The 26,469-nt window shown below is 41.6% G+C and overlaps 1 protein-coding gene across 2 annotated transcripts in view; it reads right to left on the bottom strand.

Moving 5' to 3' along the window:
- LOC124404162 (Kruppel-like factor 18) overlaps window positions 1-21,817 on the bottom strand; it is a 67,673-nt gene extending 45,856 nt beyond the window's left edge. For both annotated transcript variants that reach the window (XM_046878088.1, XM_046878090.1), the window contains exon 1: window positions 21,288-21,817. In XM_046878088.1, the coding sequence (XP_046734044.1) occupies window positions 21,288-21,695 (408 nt within the window). In that variant the 5' untranslated portion in view covers window positions 21,696-21,817. The remainder of the gene's footprint in view (window positions 1-21,287) is intronic.
- Between the last annotated feature and the right edge of the window lie 4,652 nt (window positions 21,818-26,469).

Here is a 26,469-nt window from a genome sequence, read left to right as displayed (position 1 = left end):
TTCCTACATATCCACGTACAATTGATTCCTACTCAAAATGAGATAAGACCGACAAGACTACGCATGTATTCGTACTGAGAAGCTATATACAAGGTGACTCACTTGATCTGCTGAGGATGAGAGGATGTTATCTGACACACGGAGTCACGCACACAATTCATAGCGCCACGTACTATCAACAGTCTTACTAGTAAAGGTAATCACGTCAGAGTGGTATTGATCTCGAGGGATCCCATAACTTATCTGATTGGCTGGAGGGGCAGACTTCGCGATAACTAAGCTCCTCCTATTCTCGACACATCGGGTGACTCGCCCTGTATGTCAGAAGAGGTGAGAAAAAGGTTGGCAGTGAGCTCTGTAATTTTAGCACTAGTATACGAAACGTCGTGATTGTCGCCGATTTACTAATTTGTAGAGTGATCAGTACTGATTGTAAATCGGTCGCTCCGTGAACTTCCCAAAAACAATGCGTTGTAGACTTCGTATTTGGGAGGATGATAAAAAAAAAACTACATCGGAAGAAATTTTTTTTTTTTCAAAACCCAGCGATCAGATCTCGGTTAACCGTGATTGAACGCCAATAGAGCGGGTATATAATTTCCTCTCAACGCCTCACACTTACCGCGCATGTCCGTCATGGGTTCGCAAAACGGGAGGCATGAAAGCTTACGTGGGGTATGCCAGGGTGCCAGGCGAGTTTGTGGACTCTGAAATGCTGATGTGAGTATCACTCGAAAGTGCAAACCCCGAGCCACGCGTCACCGCCATACAGCGCCAACACACTGCAACACACGCCTAACTTCTACGTGACCAGAGCCGAGCGCAGCGGACAAATGCCGGGACGTGAACCGTGCATGCGTGGCGCTGTATGACGGTGACGCGTGGCTCGGAGTTGGCACTTTCAAGTGAGACTCTCGGTACCTATACTCTACCTGGAACATGCACCACGTACACTTCACCGTCAAGAGATAGCGACTATTAGGGTTTAGATAGCGACTTTGCCTCTTTCTAATTCACTGCGCGCGCGCGGGCGAAAAAATGCAGAAGTATCAAGAAGTAAGTCGAACACTCAATGATTTATGAAATATATATGTACGAGTTATGCCATAATCTTTACAGAAATAATACGGTTGGAATTCAACCAATACTCATATTCTATATTAACTGTAACGCAACGCTATGCCTGAATTCGATCTAGCGTGCGTTTCATTCCATGAATTCGAGACAAGGCTTTATATTTGTAGGTGACTGTAGATCGAGAGTGGGGTTAACTCAAGGTCACGTCAAAGCGGCACACTCAAGATGGGATTGTGCACATTCCATTTAGCGTATATTCCAGTCATAGACTTAAAGGATAAACCGAGCGCTCCCGCAAGAGGCACCGAAGCTAACATACACAGGAAAGAGATATGCCGAGCTCGATGCCGGGAGTACTCCTCTCTATTCTCAATCGGCGTCATGGTGAGAGAGACAAGGGGCCAATGGAAGTGAAACAGCCATAGACATAGGCGCGTGATTTCTCCTCATTCTCCTCTACCACCTCGATACCCACCAGAAATATAGCCAGCCAGAGAGAGGAGTACTCCCGGCATATTTCTATCCTTCAAATGTCGGCTTCAAGCGGCTCGTAAGAGCGCTCACAATCAATCTATCTCGTAAGTCTGTGATTTCAGTGAGAATACCGCTACGAAAGCCCACCTGCTACCTCCATGCACGTGTACAGACACACGCGTGGAACAATTGCACATATTGCAGGGTCTTTTAAAACAGTGGTGCCAAACTGTAAGAGGTTGTAAGGGTTGCGGAGACTAAATTTTTGATAAGCAAATCCATCGTCGCGGACGACCCCGTTTCGGCCGTAAAGGCCGTCAAAGGGCTTGGAAACAGATACCCGCAAATATATATATAGGCTTCGCAGCCACGAGATCGAGTATATTCTCTTCGAATCCTACCGTCCACGCATGCCTGCTCGCACCACAATTCCGTTTATTCGGTTTCAGGTATTCCGTCTCCCGCAATCAGACTGTGCTGAAAATATGAAACCAGGGGTGACGTCTATTCGGAAATCTTTTCGCAGGCAATGACGCGCAGCCTTGTACCCTCGAATTATACAGCACTTTTTGTTATATCGAATCAATATCGGCAAGCTGCGCGAAAGTATAGGTAATTCGCTATATTCGCGAGTACAAGACGTCACAACTGAATAACACGTGGTCCGATGTCACGTAAGTTGCCCGACAGCATGGGTCAGCTCGCAACCCCTTTGACGGCCTGTACCGCGAAAGCGCGGGGGCAGCGTTGCTTATCAAAAAATTCTCGGCCTTGCAACCCTTCAAAATTCTCAAAGTTTGATAGCGCTATTCCGAAACACCCTGCTGTGCGTGTACACGTACGTAGATATCACGTTTACACGGTATACATGCCCGCAGTCATTATAAAATGGTTAATTTTTTGGACACGTCCGTTACTTTCGCAATGGAGAATCAGCCCACAGTGCCTCCAATGCTAGGCAGCGAATAAAAAATACCCCAACAATACGTAATTCAATTAATGGGTGTTAGTGCAACCAACGTGTCCAGAAAATTACCCATTTCAGAATCACTGCGAGCACGTGTACCTGGACAGTTTGAACATCTGTGTGACTTATATTTGTACACCGTGAATGCACGCATACCATTGACAATGACCATAGACGTGTTCGCGCGGCGGAGGTGTAGCGCTAACGGCATGGACGGAATTAAAGAACGGCAGGGTGAGAGGCCAGTTCATCAAGTACGATTGCATTACAGCGTGAGGATTCACGGTGGAAGCCAACTCACAACGCCCTGGCGTGCGGTTCCTATAATCGCTGTACAATTGGGCCATCATTGGCCCGCTGGCTCCGCAGCCTACCGACGCGGACGCGACGGCGACGGTCTAGTGCCGTATAGTTGCGCCAACGCTCGACCACCGTCGATATTACGTTGGCCCATCGTTGGCGGAATTGTGGCAAGCGACGGTTGGGCAATATCAGCGAAATGTAATTATGACGTATTGTGTATAGTTAGCCACGGTTCGAGAATGCAAGTATCATCGAGCTAACGTTGGACCAGCATCGCTTCAATTTCGATATCGCACAATGCTATATCCTTGCGCCAACGTTTGGCCGACCTCAAACCGGCGCTGTACCTACCGTAACGATGCCTACGAAAGAAATTCGCAACAAATTCAGATATCCGTCGAGCAAGAGTTTCGGCCGCGAATATAGTGCATCAGATCTGATCAGATCCGCGGGCCGCGAGCGGGTTGTCATTTTCACCGTTGGGTCAGAGTTGTCGGTTCGTAGATACACGGCAAATCATGACGATGATGTCAGCGTTGCACACGCGAGTCACAGAGAGACTCCCAAAGTTTGTAGAAAAGGCTAGCTAGCTTGTCGGAAGTTGCCGCGTGCCGCCGCCGCCTAGGTACTTCTCTTCCTCGTCGCTCTCGTTCCTCTCGTGCTACCTCTTGCACGCTCACCTATACATCTGTCCGTCTCTGTTCGTCCTTACACTCTCCCTGCGTCATCCTTCCTCTCCTCTACCAATTCTATCTCGGAAATTACTCGGACCCGGAGTCCCGTTAGACCGCGCTCAGCCCGGGGGGCGAACCTTGAGCACGCGCCGCGCGACCTCTGCGGACCTATCCTATGAGCCTGCCCGCCTGCCCGCCCGCCGCTGACCGCTGTATCATATGTATAACCACTATTAATAAGATTGCAAACCTCTCAAACTTGCCTCAGATGCCACGGTCGTACTGAACAATTCCAAATACGAACCCAGTACCTGTGTATTTTCGCGCCCATAATTATTTCTTACGACTGGAAGGGCTTTGTGTGTTCGCTAAACGTACAACCGGTAAATTAAAAACAAATTCCATAATCCGTATGCTCGGACCAAAGTTTTATTCTGTTGTTGTAAAATCTGTTCGCAGAGACACAATGTTTCCTTGGAAATATAGGAATCAGTCGGATATTGGTCTGGGGTTTCAAAAAACTTGATTTCGTACGTATGAAACCTCGATACAGATTTTGTAAGCTTCCCGAATTAATACCTACTTGTTTCCCGATGATATGACGTCATACAAGCCTCGCTGTCGCGCGCACATACACGCATACGAGCGCGCTAGCGCACGCCTGAACTCATTCGTAATTTCAAGTTGTACGTATTAACAACAAGTCCCACGCTAAGGGTTGAGGAGTGACCAGCTTCCATCCGTGCAGTCTGCAACCCTTTTGTTATCCAGTTTGAAATACCGGAAAGAAAATACCTGACACGACCGTTTGCCTTCCAACTTCAGTTTCATCTCTCGCTCCGGACTCGTTGGTCGTTTCCCATTTCATTTATATGCAGGATACTTGACGAGCACCTGTTTATTATCAAAATAATTGACCGTTCTCTTATAGATGGAAATGTAATAATTCATACACAGCCGGAGAAAAGATTTACTTTAATTCAATAAAGTTTTACATTTGAAAAATATTTATTCAAAAGTAAGAAATTTTTTCGTTCGAAATAAATGTTTATCCCTTTCCAAGAAATACTTACTCCATTCGAGCACAGTGGTCCATTCTTTAAAAACAGACGCGTTTATTTTCAGTTCGTTTATACCCCGTGAGTAAACTTTAATGTAGGTGCTTTCAATAACTGGTAATTTGGGAAGATTTCTATGAAATTTTTTTTACCTCAATCAGCGAATTATTATATTCGTTTTGAATCAGGAATATGTTATAAATAGATGCGCCTGCGCATGTTCTTTATAATAATTTCCTTACTCGCAGATACAGCCAGAATATTAATGGCCGCCGTTTATCGCAAGCTGTTGACAGGCAACTCTGGACAGGGTATAAAACGTGAGTTACGTAACGTATTTATACGTCTTTTCAAAAAGCTTACAGTGATCTAGGTAAAGAAGAAAGATGTCAAACTTATGAAAATGTGTAAAGAAGTACGCTTATCAGCCTCGCTAGTTAATGTGATTACCAACACATTGTATTGTTGAATAAATTCTGTAGTTCATATTTCAGTTTGCACCAAGGAAATTTTGATTATATGTATTACGTATAATTTATACAGTAAAAACATGGTCGTGAAGTTACAGCAGGAAGTATCACCTTCATACTTCAACCGAACGTTTATTCCACTGAAATGAATGGTTTCGCTTGGCTAGTCTGACACAGCCAACTTTTGTGCGACCAGTCGTTACTAAAGTACCGACTTTTACTAATTTACTACACTTATTAATGAAGTTAATCAAATTAAGGATCTCCAAAGCGGTTGCGACCAACTCTGGTTACGCCTACAAGAAATATTCAAGTGTGTGGCGTTTAGTGAAGCAGCGAATATAAGAGTGAAGAAGAGAAGCGACACTTCGATCAGCAACTAAGTAATGCAAAGAACTCACGGGCTATGTGGAATGATTTGAAAAAACTGGGCTCGGTAAAACGTCGGAGACACGCAGACAGTGATGAGAGTGGATTTGAATGATATTTTATACAGTCACCTGGCTGCTCACTAGACGTGTCTAATGTTGATGTATTAGCTGATATTTCATTATTTAGCAATAGTAGTTAACGTATACTGTAGTTTTTCAGAACCCGATTCGAATACTGTCAAAAATAATGCGATCAACGCCAAATCCAGAAAGCCCACACAATTTCTCTATCAAAGCATACAAACGCGCATTGCCATTTGTATTGCCGCTAATTAGGGAGTTATTTAATAAGTCGTTGTCTACTGAAGTAGTTCCGGCAGAATGGTGTAATTTGAACTGTTGGAAATTAAATTCTTCGAAGACCAGAGCTATTATATTCGGCAGCAGGCCAAAAGTGAGCAGTGATGCTTGCAAATATGCAGAAAGTATTGTTGGGAATGACTGTGTTATCCCGTATGTAACATTTCTTGAATATTTGGGTGTAATGATTGACAATACTTTTAGATGGGAAAATCAAGTGGTGGGCTTATGTAACTGTGCATTACAGACTATGGTGCAACTAAAAGTTAATAATGAAATTTTTAACGAGCAATTGCGTGTAAAGTTAGTTACGACTTTAATTTTTTCGATTTTTCACTACTGCTATACTGCCTACCAGTGGTGTAACAATAGGGTGGCAGGACGGGCAAAATGCCACGGGCCCCCAGCCGTGGGCACAGGGGAATCACAACATTTAGTAAAATTTATTAGTTTTATCTTCAATTAATTTAAGTTATCTACACGTGCTTACACAAATTAAACAAAAAATGTATCAAAATTACAATGCATTTGTTGGAAAAGATATCACCCAGTCAGTTTGAGAACGTATCCGGTAGATAAGAAATTCTATAGGACAAGAAAGGTTACGCAATTTGGCTATTCTATCCATCGAACATTCCATGGCCTGAAATATGAACTTTGATGAAGCCCGGAAAAAGAAATTTTAATTATAAACATTATGTACTTAAACTAAAATTATGATTTGAATCCAGTACGATCTTCAAATTAAAAGTTATTAGTAAATCCACTAATTATAATGACGTTTTATGTACCTACTTCACGTACTGATTCATTATAAAATGAAAAAAGAACTTTAACATTGGTTGACCTTCTTTATATTGGGTGGAAAAGGGCCCCATCCGATTCATTTGCCACGGGCCTTGAACAGTATAGTTACGCCACTGCTGCCTACACGAATATTTCAAATAAATTGCAGCTTAAGATGGCAGCGTAAGATCAACGTTTGCGCATGTCACTACATATTATAAAAGGTTAGGTTGGTCGAAACTCGGAGCAAGAAGAGATTTCTCTATATCCTGTTTATTCAATAAAGAAATTCGGCTGAGTTATCGGCAATTATTTAGATCGAAGCTGGAGTTTTTGCCAATTGCGTTGCGAAGAGGTGACATTAGACATGACTATATATTTACGTTTACTGCGATTTAATTGCAGTATGTATGAAAAATCGTTTCTAATTCATGAGATACGTATTTGGAATTCTTTGCTAGCCGAAATAACGGCAATAGATAATTTTGATGTATTTCGTAATGGTTGTTTAAATTCTTTTCTTGCAGAGTCAAGATTAATGTAATTACTGTTGCTAATCTTCATTATTTTTTCATTCAATTAATATGTAATACAAACAGTGTCCTAATTGTATGTATACTTGTAAATTCGTGACTTATTCATTGATCATGGTCCTGAGGGAGCTTTGGCTCCAGGATCAAATAGTTACCTATCTATCTATCTATCTATCTATCTATCTATCTATCTATCTATCTATCTATCTATCTATATATCTATCTATCCAACCCAAACGATCTATTTATTCCTGTGCATCGTACAGCCGCGTTCCAAGAGATCATTTCTTATATCTGCCTGTTCCTTATGGAACTCATTGCCGACTTGTATTCGGGAATCATCTTCTTTAAATGCCTTTAAACTCAAACTGAAAGAATACTTAGCCAGCCAGACTGATTACTCTTAACTGAACTACACATACTTAATCTTATCTAATACGATTATATGCCAATACAAATACAATACAAAACTCCAAAAACAGCATATACATGCATGTAAATAGTAGGATTAGCTTAAAGTTGACTAGTTTTAGTAATGTTATAACAATTAGCATAGTGTTACTTAAGGGGTTTAGGTTTAATTTAGGTTTAATTAATGTATTATTCGCACTCTACATGTCTTTCTCATCGAGAGTACTATTCTATTTTTGTTGATACATGTATGTTGTCCTTAGGGGGCATATTGCTCCAGGATATTTTGAATAAATGCTTCTCTCTCTCTCTCTCTCTCTCTATACCGAAACACATGTGTGTACGCGTGGGGTCAAAGTTTTTTGAGCACGATTTAAAAATATTTACGAAATTCGGGATTTTCTTTCTTATTCAAACTTCGAATCAATTTAGAATACTATTTGGTAGTAAATTGATCGTGCAGCTATTGTCACAAAGTTCGCTCTGGTTAGCTACGGCTGGATAAATATATGTGATACAGATTTTTCATATATTTATTTCGCTGTAAGACGGTCTTTGCTGTTGTGTTTAGGAAACTATTCAATTATCAGTTCGTATGATAATCTAACGGTCTTAGCTGACCAGAGCGCACTTCGTGACATCAGACCGGTCGTATTTATATAAATTTTCTTCAAATCGAACCGGTATTTTACGAAAACATAAGTGTTGTACCACTAGCTCTTTTGTTGCCTCAACATACCCGTATCCTATTGGCTTCCTATGATATAAACCATGCAGCGGTGCTTCTTACACTGCAAACCGAAATGATCTCAGGCGAGGGTAAGACATATTTAAACTGATTTTCAATAATCCAACCGGGTTGATAGCAGTTGATCTCAGAGCAAATAAAAATCCGTCGACAAAATCGGGTGACTACCATAATCGCATGCTCCCGGTAGCAGCGACCGGCTGCGATCAATCGTGATCAAAAATCACCCACAATCAGCCCTTGGCATTTTGCGAAATCATCGGTTCGAATAGGAACCGATACCCGCACCATATATACTTGAACACAGGTGCGAAAATCTACACGTACGCATGCGGAAATTGATTCTGCGACAGTTAATTATTCTCCATTGCTAACATAATTGACTAAGGAGAGAAATCAGCTATCGCAGAATCAATTTCCGCATGTGTACGCTGTGAACCTTTACGCGGGATAATTCGGATCTGATCGACTCACACGTAGGCAAATGGCTGTAGGTGCGTAGGTATAGGTATAATAAACATTAAACATATTATATAGGTGTGTAGGTGCGCACGCACGCACATACACATACGCACACGTATCGACACCACCGACGTAAAAACATATAGTACATACGTACATACACACATATAACGTCGGTTGGTTTGCTCCTCACGTAGGTATACCGATCATTGACAATATGGCACACGTACGGGCGTATACACGCGTATTCTCGTTAACGTTGCGTACTTCGATCGTGGAGCAAAATTTAAAAACGGACCACCTTCCGCCATGTACGACGGAAACCATTAAATCGTGCCTCATTTGTATGGATGGCGCGGCTTCACTTCACAGTTATTACAGCAGATGTACCAACGCTTTACAATTCGACAACGAAGCTGGCTGGTAATGTTAATGCGGTCCTATCTACGTATAATAATATCTATGGTACCGATCCCACGCGTCTACCGCAACCCCTGTACGAATAATTAAAATACAAGGTAAACACCCGAGTCAAGAACGCATATCTACATAGGGCTGGATTAAATACAGATATTCCATTATACTATATACCTATACACATGATGCATCGGGACATATATGTACGTCCACATGCTTTGTACCATATACCTGCCAATAGGCAATACCAGTATCGCAATTTCCAGAAAGTCCCGTCGCCCTAGATCACTTTCAGCGCGAGTTAGTAAAATGTCACTGTTCTTCACTATTAACGAAGCCTACGCAGCACTTGAAATGTACTAAAGATTTCGTTAGACCAACAGATTTTGACCTGACGCGTTACTTCGCCGCCCGTGATCGTGCGCACAACTGACTTTTTTTCTCTCACGATGCGCGAAAGAAAATGAAATCATGATTTATTTTCAATTGATTTCTGCCTGTACAAAGAAAAATCGGGATTTTCGGAATATTGTAACGAAAACAATGATGATCCGATTTTTATCCCATTCTAAAAATTGTAGGATATTCTCCCAAATGTTTACTCTTTGACGCAAAAAAATTAAAACAATAAAATTTTTCAGTGCCAAAAAACATGTTTTCCTGAGGCAATCCCGTAAACCTACACTGGTACATATTCTTGGGGTACGACTAGTGGCACTCTGTGGTAACTCGTTACCCCGCAACTGATTCACTCTCTTTATTTGTTTTCTAATCGTCGTAGGAACCGTAACCACCCCTCAATCTGTTTCGTACACATTGAGCAAGAGATCCGTGTATATTTTTTGTAAGTTTCGATCGTTATAAATCGGTGAAAAGTACATATAAAGCCACAATTGAAGGTTCGACGAAAAAACGTGATAGAATTGATCCTCGTTTTTCTCGAAAGTGGTAAGACCCATGAGCCAAAAAATTGGAGGTTTTTTAGGCCTTCAATTAGCGTACAGTATAACATAACTAAATTGCACAACCAAATCGAAATTTTTACTTTTAATTATTAAAATTAATTAATAATTTAATTATCAGAATTAAATTAGTTTCACTAATCAGCTATATAGCATGTGCGATGTATGGAGTATTCGCATAGCTGCTGCATACTCGTCGTAAGGATAAGAAATTATTTGGAGAAATAATAATTAATCAAGTTTGACGGATGACCACGTATGTATATAAAATGATGTATACCTGATATATACCATCCAGCGTCCTTGATGCGATACATCGTTGTACGTAACAGGTATATAATATATCTATATAGACACCGCACATCCATACCGGGAATAATGTATTGTATACGCAAGTATAGTATCACCCGAATAATATACCATATATACGTACAGGCGCAGGGGGTAATTTCCTGTTCGAGTAAAATGTCAACTCATTAGTCGAAAAGCGCGCGGTGTGTATCTTTTCTTTTTTTTATTACAGTGCTAGGAAGACGATGAAAGTCGAACAGCGGCAGCATGATACCATAAACACGTGTTGTTGGAAAAATGAGTATACCTATAACAGGAATACGGGACGATGTTTGGCAATGATATACAAGTTGTCACATTTCGAAGGGAGTAGAGCGTAAAATTAACGAAACATACATACATAGTCCGACACATGTATGCCTTCGGACATTTCGCGATTACCTACTTTGTGCTTTCAAATGGAACGATCTTGTATACCTGTATACCTATACCTATACCTATATACCTATACCGTGAGTTTTCTATGAATTCGGACGCTTCGCATCTTACAGCAGGCCCATCACTGCAGGCATACACGGCGTGCGCGAGGCTCGCGATCAGCTTCGAGGGGATAATACATATAACATGTATGCCGCAATGCGGTTCAAGTGCCTACACGGGGAGCTCGCAATCGGGTGCGCGGTACGCGCCTGTGCAGGGTAGGCTTGCTGCAGGATTCAGAATGTCCAAGTTGGCAGAAAACATACGGTAAATACGTTTTTATACACGGACTCCGTTCTGTAACGGCGGACGTTTGTTATAGGAACAACGCCGATCACCTACGATACGGTAAGGTTCTTTCTTTTCAATCGGGGATTGTGCCGAGGAAAGACATTTCGCTTCTTTCGGGGCGGGGCGGGGGTACAATAACGCAATTATTTTTGTTCGAAAAGTTCGAGTTTTCAATTTTTGTTCCATTTATTTTTACTTCGTTACTCGAGCTTAAAAAGCACGTTACACCTACGCCCATTCATTGCAATTGTGTCGCAAACTTTGCGGGATGAATCGTATACACATTGTCCGATTTGTGTAAAATTAATTTCTTTTATAATCTACCAATTGTTTCCTCGCAAGCTAGTTACGTTGCACGATGTATGGGAGACTTGCGCGTGCACGTATATAGGTAATCAGCCGTATCATACAGGTAGATGTACGTACACATCGTGTATAAAATTTGATTACGACGACGATGTATACGACGTATTACGTACAGATATAATAATTGGGATCTATACGCATGAAATGGTCATCAAGAAGGTTATACCTATACGTACTTATAAGTGGTCATTGTGCACGCGGATGATTACGTTATTAAAGTGATTATATCGCGTAATCGCGTCCACGTTTCGGGCCACTCGACCCGCACGGGTAATTGCAGCCAGTCGTCTATAGCCGCTTATCGTTTTAGCTCTCGTGGGTGCGCACTTTCGTTTGCCACTACCGTTTCACGCTCGGCGACCCGCGTCATATTCGTTTCCTGCCTTACGGTTACACCGCGTAGGTAATACGCGTCCTTCTCCGCTAGCCTACCGCCGTTCTCGTTCCTCTTTCTCCTCCTCTCGGCCGCGACGACGTCGCGACGCCTTCTCATCCGCTGCCCCATAGCCACCGCGTCGATGCCTGCAAATAATTGATCAAGCCCGGGATGACAGGCTACGCCCTCGGCTTATGTATAATATTTATATGTATGTATACGATAGGGTGATTCGGAAAAAATAATTTTCGATTTTCCACCGTGGCATCCACTGAAAATTTTTTGTTTCAAAAGATAAGAAACAGATTCCGTCGGAAGATGCGCGCTCTACCTTACGTGGAAGACCGGGCTCGTTTGATTTTTCACGTTACTTTGAATTTATGAAAAAACACGTTGTAGCACTTCAATTATTATTTCTTCCCTGACATTTATATTCATCGCAAAAATCATGGTCCGTAACGCAATGATTATAAACTAACCGTGAATCTTATTGTCCTAAATTAAAAGTTCATATTAAATTATAACTACTTTAGGAGATTGAACTAATAATAATGAAAAGGTTCTCCGATACACTTCTCATATATCAACTGGAGACTTACAACTAATATTACAAGTGTTGGTCTTCTTTGTGGCGTAAATTGATAATATGACTGATGTGAGCAATGATAGCAAAATTTTATTCAGGATAGTTTGTCGATTGGAAAAATGCATGAAAGTGAAAAATCAACCGAGCGTGATCTTCCGCAAAATGTAAAACTCATCTCTCATCTTTCGACGGAATCTTTGTTGTAACCTAAACAAGCTTTCCGGGTGGTATCGTAGTGGAAAATCGCAAATTATTTCATTCTGGAACACCCTAGTATACACATATACGCATACGAGTTATGGGTAGGTATACCAATTTAACGGGGGTACTCCTGCATTTACATATTTTTATTGAACTGTGGGGCACGCTGAGCTATACCTCAGTGTATACAAGTGTTAAAGCGTCGAACAATGTCCCGCAAGTATTCCAATTGCCCTAGAAACGCGGGCAATGTTGAGCGTTAATTTTTATCAATGCCCCGTGTGATTTTGTCGATAATAATCGTAGTGGCTACCTGCAAAACCATTTTTCTCTTTGTAGCTTTGTGGTAAAAAGATCGCGTCAATAATACGAGATATCGTAGCCGATTACTCTCGTAATATAAACTGAATATTGACATTTTTCTTGTGACGCGAGGCCGGCAAACACATTGAATGGCACATCGCGTTATCCATATTCCATACTAGAACTGCAACTACACGTATAGATCTGTACAGATCAAGTTTTTAAAGAACTATACATTAATGTCTTGTTATTCCCGTTTTATAATGCATTCATTTCGTTGTGGCTGCATTATTCTCGGTGCTGTACTATACATACAGTCGACAAAGCGCGCGCTTGGATGGATAATATTGCCAACAATAAGCTCCCTACTACGTAGCGGACTATACAATAACTCTTTTCCACTCTCGGCATTTAATGGACGTCCATCTATTTATCCTCGAGGAAGAGGAAGCGGTTGATGGGCAGATAGGTCGAGCGTTTTGTGACTAATTTAAAGATTAAATTGTCCGTAACATTGGTTTCATGTATTCGGTTCGACCATCCGAGTGGCGGGGAGGGGGCATCGTGACGTAGCAAACGAGCCTCGGTGGTATGCCTGCAAAGGCTGAACCACACAGGTATGACTCCGATCGGATTCGATTACGAGCGCAGAAATGGAGCTTGTACTGTCGTCTGCATGCGTTCAAACTTTTCCACAAATAATTCTCGATCGCAAGTTTGGCGGCCCCCTGACAATCGTGTTACGGTGTTTTACGTATACAGAATTTACGACTCTGTCGATTCCTACTTTGTTTGAATTCCGTCTCCGATGGTGAAAGATTCTTATTCTAGAATAAAAGAAAATCGCCAGCACCGATACACCTGCACACGTTGTAAACTGCCTCGTCGAGCGAATTTTTTATTATTCACAGATAATTACTAGAGCAACACACGAGCTATTCCGCAGATGCGAGATGTCACCGTAGCTTCGACTACAGTCCTCTGATCCTCCCATGCAGCATGCCGAGGCCACGCTCTACACCCACGCAACCTGCTTCCAAGTGACTCACGGTGGGTATATACTTGCATTGGTATGCTTTGGTCATGAAGTTGCAGCTTCAAGTTGACACGGGACGCGCACAACCGCGCACGGAGCTTACGACACACGATGCGTAAAACCTGCAGCATTATGTCGGAACGTTTGCTCACAACTCGCCTCTCAGTGCCAGAAGATGGGCAACCGAAGTTACATGCTACGTCTTCCTATATATAGTACATTGCCACTTTTGAGAATTTGTCCCTACATATATCTGATCGATAGACTCGGGGTCAGCTGAGGTCAGATTTTTTTTCCGAAATGGCAGTGCTAACCTCCGTTGTAACTTCGGTTGACTATTTGCTGACGTTCAATGTAAGAAGCGAATTTCACAGAAAACGCCGACATAAAAAGAAACTCGAAATTTCAAATTTATCTCATATATTCTATGATTAAATGTACCTGGAATGAAACTTAAATTAAAAAACTTTAGTTATCGAAGATGATGGGGAAATGAACACTATTTTCCCGGAAAAAATATTGAAAAATTTTTCAAAATTTGGACAACGGCCAAAAAACAGCTTCTCGGAGCTCTAACTCATTTTTGAGAGCTTCTCACAAGCGTAAAGGAAAAAAGAATATTTTTTGGAAAGCTGAGCCTTTTTTACCCAGAAAAACTTATTGTCTGAAAATTTTTTACAGTGGCAATAATATAGAACGCAAAAAAAAAAAAGAAATGAACACAACAAGAATTGAAAAACTCTCTGGAATACCCTATACAATAACTTGTAAAATAAAAGCGGAAAAAAATCTGAAAAAATTTGGGATACTGTTTCTTGATGAGGACTTTCAGCTCAAAAATTGCGAGAAGATCTGAGGGGGTAAGGCGAATCCGATGTCTAGAATTGGTGAACTTGCTCATATATATACATAGATGTATGGGGCATTTCACAAAGAAACGCCCAAGCCTAACCAATGGGGTCCGGAATTCAAGTTATATATTTTTTTTGCTCGAAGGTTTTGAGTCTGAAAATATACTCCTAAAGGGATTTTTTAATTACCGCCTTCGTTTGGAAAGAATCACTCTCGGTCAGTTTGAAAAATTTCATATTCAGGGCTAATTTTCTGAAAAAATGGATATTTCAAAAAAACTTCAAAGGAAAATGGTTTTGTTTTTGAACGTGGTTTCAAGAAAAAAATATGCGGTATCATAACAACCAGCACAAAAGAAGAGAATTAATATTTTTTCGCCACCTGAAAATACGCCATTTTTTATTTGAAAAAATCAAATCTCAAATTAATCTTTTTCAAATTACGAACGTTTCAAGCCCTCCGCAACTACGGAATAATGATTTTTTAATATTTTACACAACATTTTACGAGAAAAAAAATCTGAGAAATATTGCTACGAAAAAAAATACTTTTTGTCATATATTTTTATTATAATTAAATATTTATTTATTACATATTTATTATTATATTTTCTTAAGCACTCCGCATGAAAAACATGTTTTTCGTGAGTAATATTTACTGAAACTCGATCACTAAAAAAATTAACTGTTGAACAACTTATTTGCCAAAAATGATATTAAGTAAAGCGGAATAAAGAAGAAAATTGTAATTAATTGACTCATATATTGTGTACAATGAATTGTTATTTTATTTACATTTATCCATTTTTTTTTTCGTAGTACTATTGTTTGTTCGTTTTCTTTATAAAATATTGTGTAAAAAATTGAAAAATCGTTATTCCATGGTGTACGAGGGCTTGAAACGTTCGTAATTTGACAAAGATTAATTTAAGGTTTGATTTTTGCAAATAAAAACACCGCACTATTGTGATATTTTGATCGCTATAGAAGTCCTCCAGCACGTTGTCTCTAGTCAAAGAGTTTTGGGTAGGTTGTTCGTACCGTGCTGCTGCTCTAATTGTTAGAATAAGCATACCGATATCGTTATGAAGAGTATTGCATAAACATCTGCACAGCTGGCTAAAACGCCAATACTCATTCTTCCAACAAACCTTATAGGTATACATACATACAACATATTGACTCGATCATACTCGCATGGCTACTTTCTTCAAGTCTATTCGTTAACGCATATCACGCGAGTTGCTCTCTGTGATAAGTATACAAGATTGGAATCAAATTGGTGGTAGTGAACAAAAGTGTTCCGGGCATTCGAATAATGGCTCATATATCTACCTCTATAGGTATACAGGTATGAAAATCGCATGTTTATGTATACCCTAACGAGTTATGCCCTTGGATCGACCTTTGATACACACAATCTGCTTGTATTACCATTATAGAAGGTAAACTGCGAATTGGAACGAAGCCGACAGAGCCGTATGTAGGTATAATTGGTGGACAAAGAAATGGGTATAGGACGTATAATGATCGGTAACGCCGTTTCAGAAGACTCTGGGAAATCCTGGGGTCAGCTTATAAGACAGGTCAACCGTATCAATGCTTCGTCCGGTGTTCTCCCGCACCCTCTCGCGGACTATTTCAACCCGGACATGGTAATCGTAGATTTCCGTCCAGTGACGATGTAAAGGCTAGTGAGCATGTGAACATGATTGTAACGAGCAAAGAATATCCCTACGTGCGCCACCAGCGTAACCGAATGACGAACTCGTTTTTCTTTCTTCCTCTTGTTTCACTTATAAACGCTGACTTCTGTCGTTCTTCTCTTTTCATCGCATATTGCGAGAGATCGCTTCTGGATTTAATCATTACCCATATGGCATGTGTTTTAAATTATTCAATAATGTGAAAATCAAGCGTTGTAAAGTTATCTCCATAATAACAAAAGAACAGTCACGTTTAATAACCATTACCATGGTTAGTCGTACTATATATCTTAGAAATCTAAACACTAATCTATGCGCACCAGTTGGTTCGAATAGCATCTTCTCAACTTGCACTTCCACTTCCACTGTAACTTCAACATGTATTCGAGACAATCCAGACTGTGTGTGAACACTTGTTCCTTACATACATTTTGTCAGACTTTTTGAAAGTGTTCTAGACTTTCAGGAAACCGGAAGAAATTTAGGGTTTCTTCTCAATAAGTGTTAACTACATCATCCGAAAGTTGACAGACTCAAGATTTTTCAAGTGTTATTCGTAAAAATTCATTGCACGTGTCGTTTCCTTTTCGGTATTTGATTATTTTGAATCCTCATGCAGAGAATATCGCAAAAATTTGAACCAACAACCATACACTACCGGTGTACATACATATTATAAATTGACCCCTGTGCGCGCTTATGAATTATGTTATGGTATAAGAACAACAACAACAATGTCGCAATGTTTACAACGACCCCCATTAACTGTATTACCTGGGTTGTGTTCCGCTCCCCGCGGTGTCTCCCGAGCTCGATAATTATATCGCTTCTCCTTGCACCGCATCGCGGTATACAATATTAACTGGCATGAACCACGCTGTTTACAGGGTAAATATTCTTTGATACGCCGGCGAGCGGCACACGCGCGTTCACGTCCGCGCGCTTGCCTGACGTGTATTACAGGTATGTCACACCTATGAATATACCTACCTACCTACCTACCTACGCCTGCACGCGTGTCAGCGTACGCGTGGAAATTCCAAATTTCATCTACACATTATACATAGGTACATACTAAATACCTACACTCATTTCTCACTCTTCTTTATAGTTGTACGCACGTTAGCGTGTTTCGTTTCGGATAAACATCTTTTTTTCTCCATATCTCGCTTCCAACGGAAACCTTTGGTGATCGACACTTTTTTATGTGATCACCAACTTTTTCGTGATACACCTAATCATTTAACGGAGGTGTAATAAAAAAATCAGTGGATATACATTGACAATTCAGTGATTTTTCACTGATACCTCACTGATTATCTGTCCGTTTAACTGATACATTGATTTTTTTCAGTGGTATACTTATACCTATACCTGATTCATATTTAGATTGTAGATTCTGAAAACAGTGGAAATATGGCCCTTTACCGGGTTGATGAGAACCAAATATAAAGCATCCTCTTCTGAGGAGGTCGGTTTGCCCGTGAAGTGAGCAAATCGTATTTCACAGTTCACCTCTCTCTCTCTCTCTCTCTCGCTCTTTCTCTTTTTCCTTTTCTCTGCTCTCTCTGTCGCTCCGTGCACCAAGTGCTGGATGTTAGGTGTAGGCTCCTCTACGTATTTTAGTTTTTAGTTTTAAGTATTGCTAACTTTGTATTACATCTATCTCTTTCGGTCTCAGAGTAATTTTTTTATTTTATTTTCTTTTTTGTAATACTCTGTGACTATTATTATTGTCTAACATTGCTATAGACATAAAATATATTATCTACCTATCTATCTATCTCTCTCTGGAGTAACAAAACTGTTTCAAACTCTCGGAAATACCTAGCACTTTATGCCATTGTCCTTGCATGATGCGTGAGCTCGAGGACGTTCTATAAAATTACGAAAATACCGAATATACTTACGATATATAGGTTCTCGGTCACAAACAGTATGAGACGATGGCACGTTTATACTGATATCGGAATCGTATAACGTCTTCTGTAAGTCAACAACAATTTTCCGAACTTCTCTGAGCCAACACAGAAGCACGCTGGCATACGTAACTACATAAGTGTCATTTCGCAAAATTCGAAATTATCGGATCACACCAGACGGAAAGGTCTTAAATATGATTTCCACTTATTTCTTGGACACTTTGACGTCCTCTTCACCTCATCACGCTAAACGCGACAATATAAGCACGAGTATAAGTTACTCGCGATTTCGTGCCGTTAAACTGGTTAAGCGGATCGGTACGGTAGAATGAAAATCAACCTAGGCTATTTGAAATTTTCGATTTATCCGAGGACTCGATTTGTTGGATTTTAAAATCCAATCTAATATCACTATTCGATCCTTATCGAACTATTCGTGATTTCGAATTATTCGCACACCTCTTCATAGAAGATATATCACGAGCGGTTTTGGCCATCCATCTATGTAATTGTTAGGATTTCAGCCGGACCAATCATCGAAAACATGGTCGAAACTAACAATTAATTTTACATTTTTTCACAAACGAGTGTGTGAGATTTTACACCTCGGTTTGCAGGCCTAAAATGCCGTTTCACACGCACGTAGGTATATATGCATAACACGACAAACGGCAAAAATAGTTTTTTGAACACAATAGTATAAAAGGTAAGTGAGAAACTTCAAAAATAAGGGCGTTTCGATTTCTCGCCACCCTCCCCACCTGAATGCTTTCTAAAAAAAACGAAAAATACATCTTACCGCTCAGCACCGCGTAGTTTATAATACCTGACGATCAGTCCACATAACGCCATTGAAACGTAAACAAGTGTTTCAATTTCTGCGTACAATATAAACGGTCATTTTGATGATGAAGTACTATTTTATAACTTTTTTCATTTTTAACTGAATTTATTAATGCAAAATATTTTAGTACAAGTTCTTGTTTCATTCTTTTTTTTCATTATGCAAAGATAGATAGACAGATAGATGAGAAGTTTTAGTTGATCCTATAGAACCGCGGCGTAGCTCCCTGCGGAAGACCGTCGAATACAAAGGTTGCAAAAAAAATTTCAATCGTGTATATACGCACCTACAAGCTGTAAGGCTGTACCGAAATTCATTTAAACTTTGCAATGTTGTAATTTCAGGTGGTAACGAATTCCAGACGTGTACTCCGTGCTCTAAGAATATATGTTTTTTTTTTGCATGTAGCTGTATTACATTTTGGCATTATCGCGTAATTCTGTCTGATGTCTCCTCTGCGCAGTGCCAATGTTAGAAACTCTAGCCGCGATCTGAATAATTAGGTATAATTCAACTAAATTTCTTGGTAAAACAAGCCGGCTGAGAAAAAGTCCCACTTCTTGTTTAATTTTAGCCAACCTAGTCCCTGATAATTTAATAAATAAGATAATAAGAAAATCATAGGCTCAAACGCTAAGAGAATACAACAAACATCTTCGTTTTTTGGATGTAGGTACCTTATACTTGAACCACATTTCATCGCAAGCGACTCGAGACTATTTTTAATGAGCCTGCCATTATCGATCGCACGTATACCGTCGTTGCATGTCACATTTAATTTATGTAGCATAAATTGCATAATCGAGACGGTAATTAATTGCTGAAAATTTACAGCGATCGATGAAGCATGTTGCAATCTTTACGAAATGATGTTAGTTTGCAGACCTGATTCCGTGCAGTCGCAACAAAAAATCCTCCGGGCTGTGGTGTGAAACTTTATCATGGAAGGGATTGAAATATTTTTATCTTCTCGTATGTGAAATGATTCAAGTTATTTTATTTTTTTGACGCGTACGCGCAGCATTGAGTGGACTTTGTATTACCTTTTAAATTCACTAATGGTATGTAACAGAAATTTATATTTCAAAAATAAAGATTTTTCAGCGTGAGATTTCAATCGGACAGAAATTATATTTGAATACTTTCTCTTCCGAATAAATAACTTTGAAGGAATTATGCAAGTGCGAACCCCGTTAAAAATGCAAGAATCTGTACGGTATAGTTAGTAAACTGGATTGCAGTTAACTCGTAATCAAGACGGACACTTTTCCATATGAAATATGCCTATTTTATAGTTGAAACGAATTCAACCAAAATTATTCATTCGAACGCCTGTTGCAGTAACTTCGCTCATCGTCGGTATCGCCGGAAGTACCTTCTCACAATCACTGCCGGACCAAATTGTTTACGTATCCTAACAAATTCATCGCACCGAGTCGAACAATGTTTTGGTAAATCTCAACCAGCTATGTTTTCTTGTTTTACTCAAAAAATACTTTTCACACGCGACAATATTTTTCATTCAAGCTTAGCACCAGAAGACACTCTCTGTTCGTTGACGTTCCAATCGGACCGAGAGTTAAACCTTTTATACACCGAATACAGGCTGCATTAATATACACAAACGTACACAGGTATAGCCAACTTACGGAGTAAGGTATATACCTAGTGAAAAATCACCACGTTTACTAACGCCGTCAGCTGTTATACCGCAGGTATACTAACAATAAAATGAGCGGATTACGTAATTAGGTATCGCGAGTAAGTATAGGTAATGACAATGCAGCAGCGTATAACAGGTACACAGCTATTATATGTATACCTGTAAGCGAATTAATATGCAAGGTATAATTAACGGCTAGCGTGGAGCGGATTCGCGTATGCACTCGTTGTGTAGGTGAAAGGTAGGTACTGGTAGGTACGCGCGGGTACGATAGATTGCGAAGAATCCTAAAAAATACCTGCATCTGTAGCCAAGAGTAGTCGATGTAGGTGGTGGCCGTGGCGGTGAGGCCGGCGACCGGTGCAGGGGTCGTGATCTGGGACCACGATCCATCCGTCGCCCCGGCCTGCACCATCGCCAGACCGTCGTCGGGGTGTCCTCGCTCGGGTACGATCTGGTCCGCGTGCTGGTAGAGGGACGGTCCCTCTGTTATCGCCGTCTGCAGACCTCCGGAGGGATGTATGCCCACGGCTGGGTGCGTTACGTGCTGGGGCCCCGGCCCTTGGGAGGAGGGGGCTGATACGGCGACGGCGGCGGGCGTAATACAGCAGACGACGCTCGCGTCCATCCGGGGGGGCGGTGGCGAGTCGTAGAACCGCTGCTGTTCCGGCTCTGGATGATCCCAGGCGGCCCCCCGTCGAACCATCCAATCAGCACCAACCCGCGGTAGATTTGAGCGAACCGAACGTCGGATCGACGATACCCTATAAGGCTACTCTCGTCACCTCCTCGCGGTACCTGACGGCCGATGTTCACGATCACCCAGGGGAACGGCTCCTTCCTTCCGAGTGCCAGTTCACTCTTCTCCGATTCTCTAATCGTCCCGCGTACAGCCAAGCTATGCTCAATTACAATATCATTACACATATACCGCGAGGCGATGCCCACCGCGTGGCCTGCGGAACGAATATATACACTATTCTGCCCGCGGGGGCGAAAACCCTTGACCCGGATACCCTGCGTATGTTTCTTCGGATATATTGGCTGCACTAAAATCAAAGCGGTCGCGACGAAGCACCGGGCAACGATGGTTATTGTTTAGTTCCAACTTTATATACATACACCTACCCGTAAAACGGCGTGTTCTATAGGTTTACCACCGCGACACGTTTTCAGTCACTGCGGACGCGGACGTTTATTACACTTGTGCCAACAACGGTCCTCGAACACTCGACGATCATCATCGGCAGCGTTCTCTGACAACGCAGTGATATCGCACCGTCGAATCACCGGTTGGTCGGCAATCAGTCCTGTATCACGGCTCGCTACTCGCGTCACGTCCAAGCGCGAAACAACGCGCGCGTCGCCACGCGTTACACCGTATAGGTATCGACGATGCGGATTGACGAGACTTACCCGGAGGCAATTGTATTTGCCGCGGCACGGTGAAACCGCGACGTGTAATCAATCGGCCACAGGTATATGCCTCCGGTATGTCTGTGTGATACCTGTGCTAGTTTCGTATGCCTGCGGAGGTGCAACAGCTGGGCGAGGAATTGGGCGGGGGGCGTGCGACGTACGTGTTACAAGGTAGGTACGTATACCCAGCTGAACCGCGGGTGAATAATTAAAGTCTGATCGACGGCATCTCGAGCGGACCGCGCGGAGCGTTCCCCACCGGCCACGCGCACCTAATCAATCACTTCTCGAACTTGTTGACACTTCCATAGGATGATCACCCGTGGTCAAAGCGCTGCACCCTCGGTTTAACGGTATTACGCACTTGAGAATTTTTCACCGAACGACACGCAACTGAAATAACTCCGAGTCGGATGGGACAGTGGTCACGAATATATACCATTCCCTAATTTCACCCCCGTCCTACGCACAGTCGCGACTTGTCACACCGCGTCCGCAACTTCCGGTTCGGCGCTCGGCACGTGTGTACCGTATCGTTAGTCCTTTCGTGAAAACATGGACGGACAACAATCGCGCGTTACAACAACGGCGTGGCATTCCGTTCCATCTCCATTTTCCTTCAAGAAATACGGAACTATGGGTGATGCGCTACTTTCCGAACCGTTCAACCAAACGAGACCGGCAACCGTAGCTTATAGAATCTGTGCGATTCTCGGACAATCGATCGACGCGACAATTACATTTGTAGAAGTCGCCGGATCTTGCGCAGCACCGTGCGAACACGAGTGCGCTATAACGTGTAGGAGGGCGTAGATCGTGTGCGGTTGCGGAACCCAATACCAGTATTGTTCACCATTCGGCACGCTACCGCCAAACCCGCCTCCTATCGCAGGAGCTTAGGCACGCGCAGAAACGACACGCGACCACCAAGGGGTCTCTCTCTCTTTCTCTCTCTCTCTGTCTCTGTCTCGTCGAGCGGTATACGATGGGGAGCTCGAACTGTGTATCAATTCCGGCGCGCACGTACATACGCGGAGTGTCGTCAGGTGTTGTCAAGGCAACGGTTCCGCGGCGACTGGTCGTCCGCCGCCGAGGTTGCCTCGCGGCCGCGGCTTACCCCCCCCCCCCCCCCCCCCCCCCCCCCCGCCCGGCCTCTTTCTCCCACCGCCCGGCAGCCACCCCACCGACGCTCGTCCCTTACCGTTCCCTCGCCAACCGCGGGCGGTCGGCCATCGACGAGAGGTATCCGATCGCCCGCTCCGCCCCCCGAACGATCCCAGAACTTGCGTATCCGCGATACTTTCCGATTATAGGTACCTATACCTATAATATCATTATGTGTACGCGTCCCAGGTATGACGTACCTCTGCAGCTTACCCGGACTGCAGGATGGTCACTGCTGCTTGTGAGTTGTGGTGACGATACCCGCGTGACAGCGGCGAGGTATGCGTTATTACATATAATATGAGCACTAGCTACCCCAGAAGCGAACCGAAGGTGTCCACGTTACGCGGTTTATGGCTTTAGTATAATACTAGATGTTATACATATAGTACATACTTGTAGGTATTGTACAATGTACCTACTTCACGGGATGCTAAATCTGGCGTTGAGATAGCTCCGTTTAATAATACGTGATAACGGCACTCGTGGAGATCAGTAGTATACTTAAATACTTAAAGCAGTATACTTAAATACTTTATGGGGCATAGGATCCGTAAAGTAGGTGTTTTCACATCAAGGATAGGTAATGATCTCAGTACTCGCCAAGGGCGAGCCGAAACCGAGTACTGAAGTTATTATTCTATTAAAAAACAGTTTTCGGGCGATTCCCATGCATGCTATATTTTTTCCGGCAAAGGATGAACAGTCGCTTTGACGCCACTTGAAATCCAAGCGTCGGCCCGCGCAACAGAAGCAGAACTACCGAATGAAGATTGTACAAGACAATTCCGAAGTTTGCCGTATAAAGTGACACCTTACGGATCGAAAACAGGCGTCGGAAAGTGACATTTTCATGCCTGTCCCGGAAAAAGACTTTAATTAGACTGCCTGTAGAAAGAGTTGTTTCTACCGAACACACCGATTCACCGATTAAATAATGTTTTGATTCTTCTGTCCCTCTTGTGTCCCGGATTGCATGGGCATGGTATGTGCCCTGTTTGTGCGAAAACCGCCGTCCGATAACTATGCAGGTAAATCTTTCCAAGTATATATATATACCTCCGTACAGAGTGGTCGGTTATAATCGCTCCAGGTGCATACCTCAGAACCGAATTAAGAGATGCAAGGAAAGGGTTTTACAAAATTTGATGGGTTTCAAGAGGGCAAAACGACGCTGATACTGGTTGACTTGTGCAGTGTGCTTTTATTGAGATTTTGCAAGTAATGTTCGATTTTAGATAGGGCACGCGTATTTTTGATACGAAGAGCTGATAGTGATATCAAAGATGAGTTCAAAAATGTGAATCGTCCTGCAAATTTGGAACGAATGTTCTGACTAGTGACGCAATCTTTTAGTGTTTACTGTGTCGTGTTTAGTACATACGTTTTTTTCACATTATTGCGGGGCAGACTTGTAGACTTTGATATCGCTTTTGTCCGACACTACCAGTCAAATATAATTAGCTAGCTTCTTTAAACTCTTATACAATTTTCCACCGAGTTGCTACAGACGTTCATTTTTTCATGCCGTATAAGTAGTTCGCACCTTTCGTTTAGAATGAAATTTATGATTTTTGACCGAAAATTTTATCAACTTACAAGTCATATATTATCGATGTCGTAAAAGATATTTCCCTTTCACCCTGTATTTTCCCTTGAAGCTGACCCTGTAACAGCTGCCAGAGTCAGTATGAGCATAGCGTGTTGAACATTTTGGAAATAAAAATACGCAGTTCAATTTTATCCTCATAATTCTGTATAATTTTGATTTTCAGTCTTCAGTACCTTATTCGAATGAACATTGGAACGTTTGGCTTTTAATTATAACTGCTAGTTTCAGCCTCAGAGAAGGAATTAATCCAATAAAAATTCGAATAATACATCTATAATTTTCTTTCACAACGATTGACTGGAAGGAACAATAAATGGGGCATTACAGCTGTAGCCGAGCATTCGTTGCCTCGACATTTTTCTTTGTGACGCCGAGTTTTTTTCAGTTACTTTTCGACAAAAGAAGACAATCGTATATCTAGAAAAAAAAAATCATTTTCCATCCTCTTCCGTTTTAACGCCTTTCAGAGTAGAATTTTTTTTTGCCCAGAGTGTATTCTCCGTTTTTTTTCAAATAAATTCACTATCAACTAAATTAAAAACCACAACTTTTGATTGCTATCTCATCATGGGAAAATCATTTTGCGATTTTTTCTATTGGTATGCAACTGTGACAACTGTGTTTATTCGTACAAAAGGAGGAAGCACACAGTCAACGTTGTTTATGCTATTATTTATCAATTAACAAACAAGCATAAACAACATCAACGGTGAACTTACTCCTTTTTTACGAATAAAGAGACATGTTTCATAGTTTCATGCCAATAGAAAAATTGAAAAATCACTTTCCCAGGATGAGACAGCAATCAAAAGTTGCAGTTTTTAATGTAGTTTTAAGTGAATTTATTTGCAAACAATCGGAGTGTACGTTCCAGGCAAAGAAAAATCTTCTTTGAAAGGCGTTAAAACGGAAGAGGATGAAAAATATTTTTTTTTCGAGACATATATACGTACGTCTTTTCTTGTTGAAAAGTAACTGAAAAAAATCGACGTTGCAAAAAAAAAAAAATGTCGAAGGAATGGCCGTTCGGTTATAGCTGGAATGCCCCACGTACCTACATCTTTCCTATACGACGACGTGTATATAACGTCTCAGGGTATCGCATCTTCGTAAAGGCCTCAAACAGTTAGGTACTCTCGACACAGATGTGTCGCTTACCTATATATACTTCTGTTTCGAATTCTCGGGTCGGCCATCGTATCATGCTTTTGTCTCCCATTTTCGCCACGGTCTTGAGAGGTCACTCCCAACATGCCAAAGAAGTTTTAGTTTGAAAATATACAAA

The sequence above is a fragment of the Diprion similis genome, chromosome 3, assembly GCF_021155765.1.
Source record: "Diprion similis isolate iyDipSimi1 chromosome 3, iyDipSimi1.1, whole genome shotgun sequence".
Classification (NCBI taxonomy): Eukaryota; Metazoa; Arthropoda; class Insecta; order Hymenoptera; family Diprionidae; genus Diprion; species Diprion similis.
This window is presented reverse-complemented; position numbering and strand designations above follow the sequence as displayed.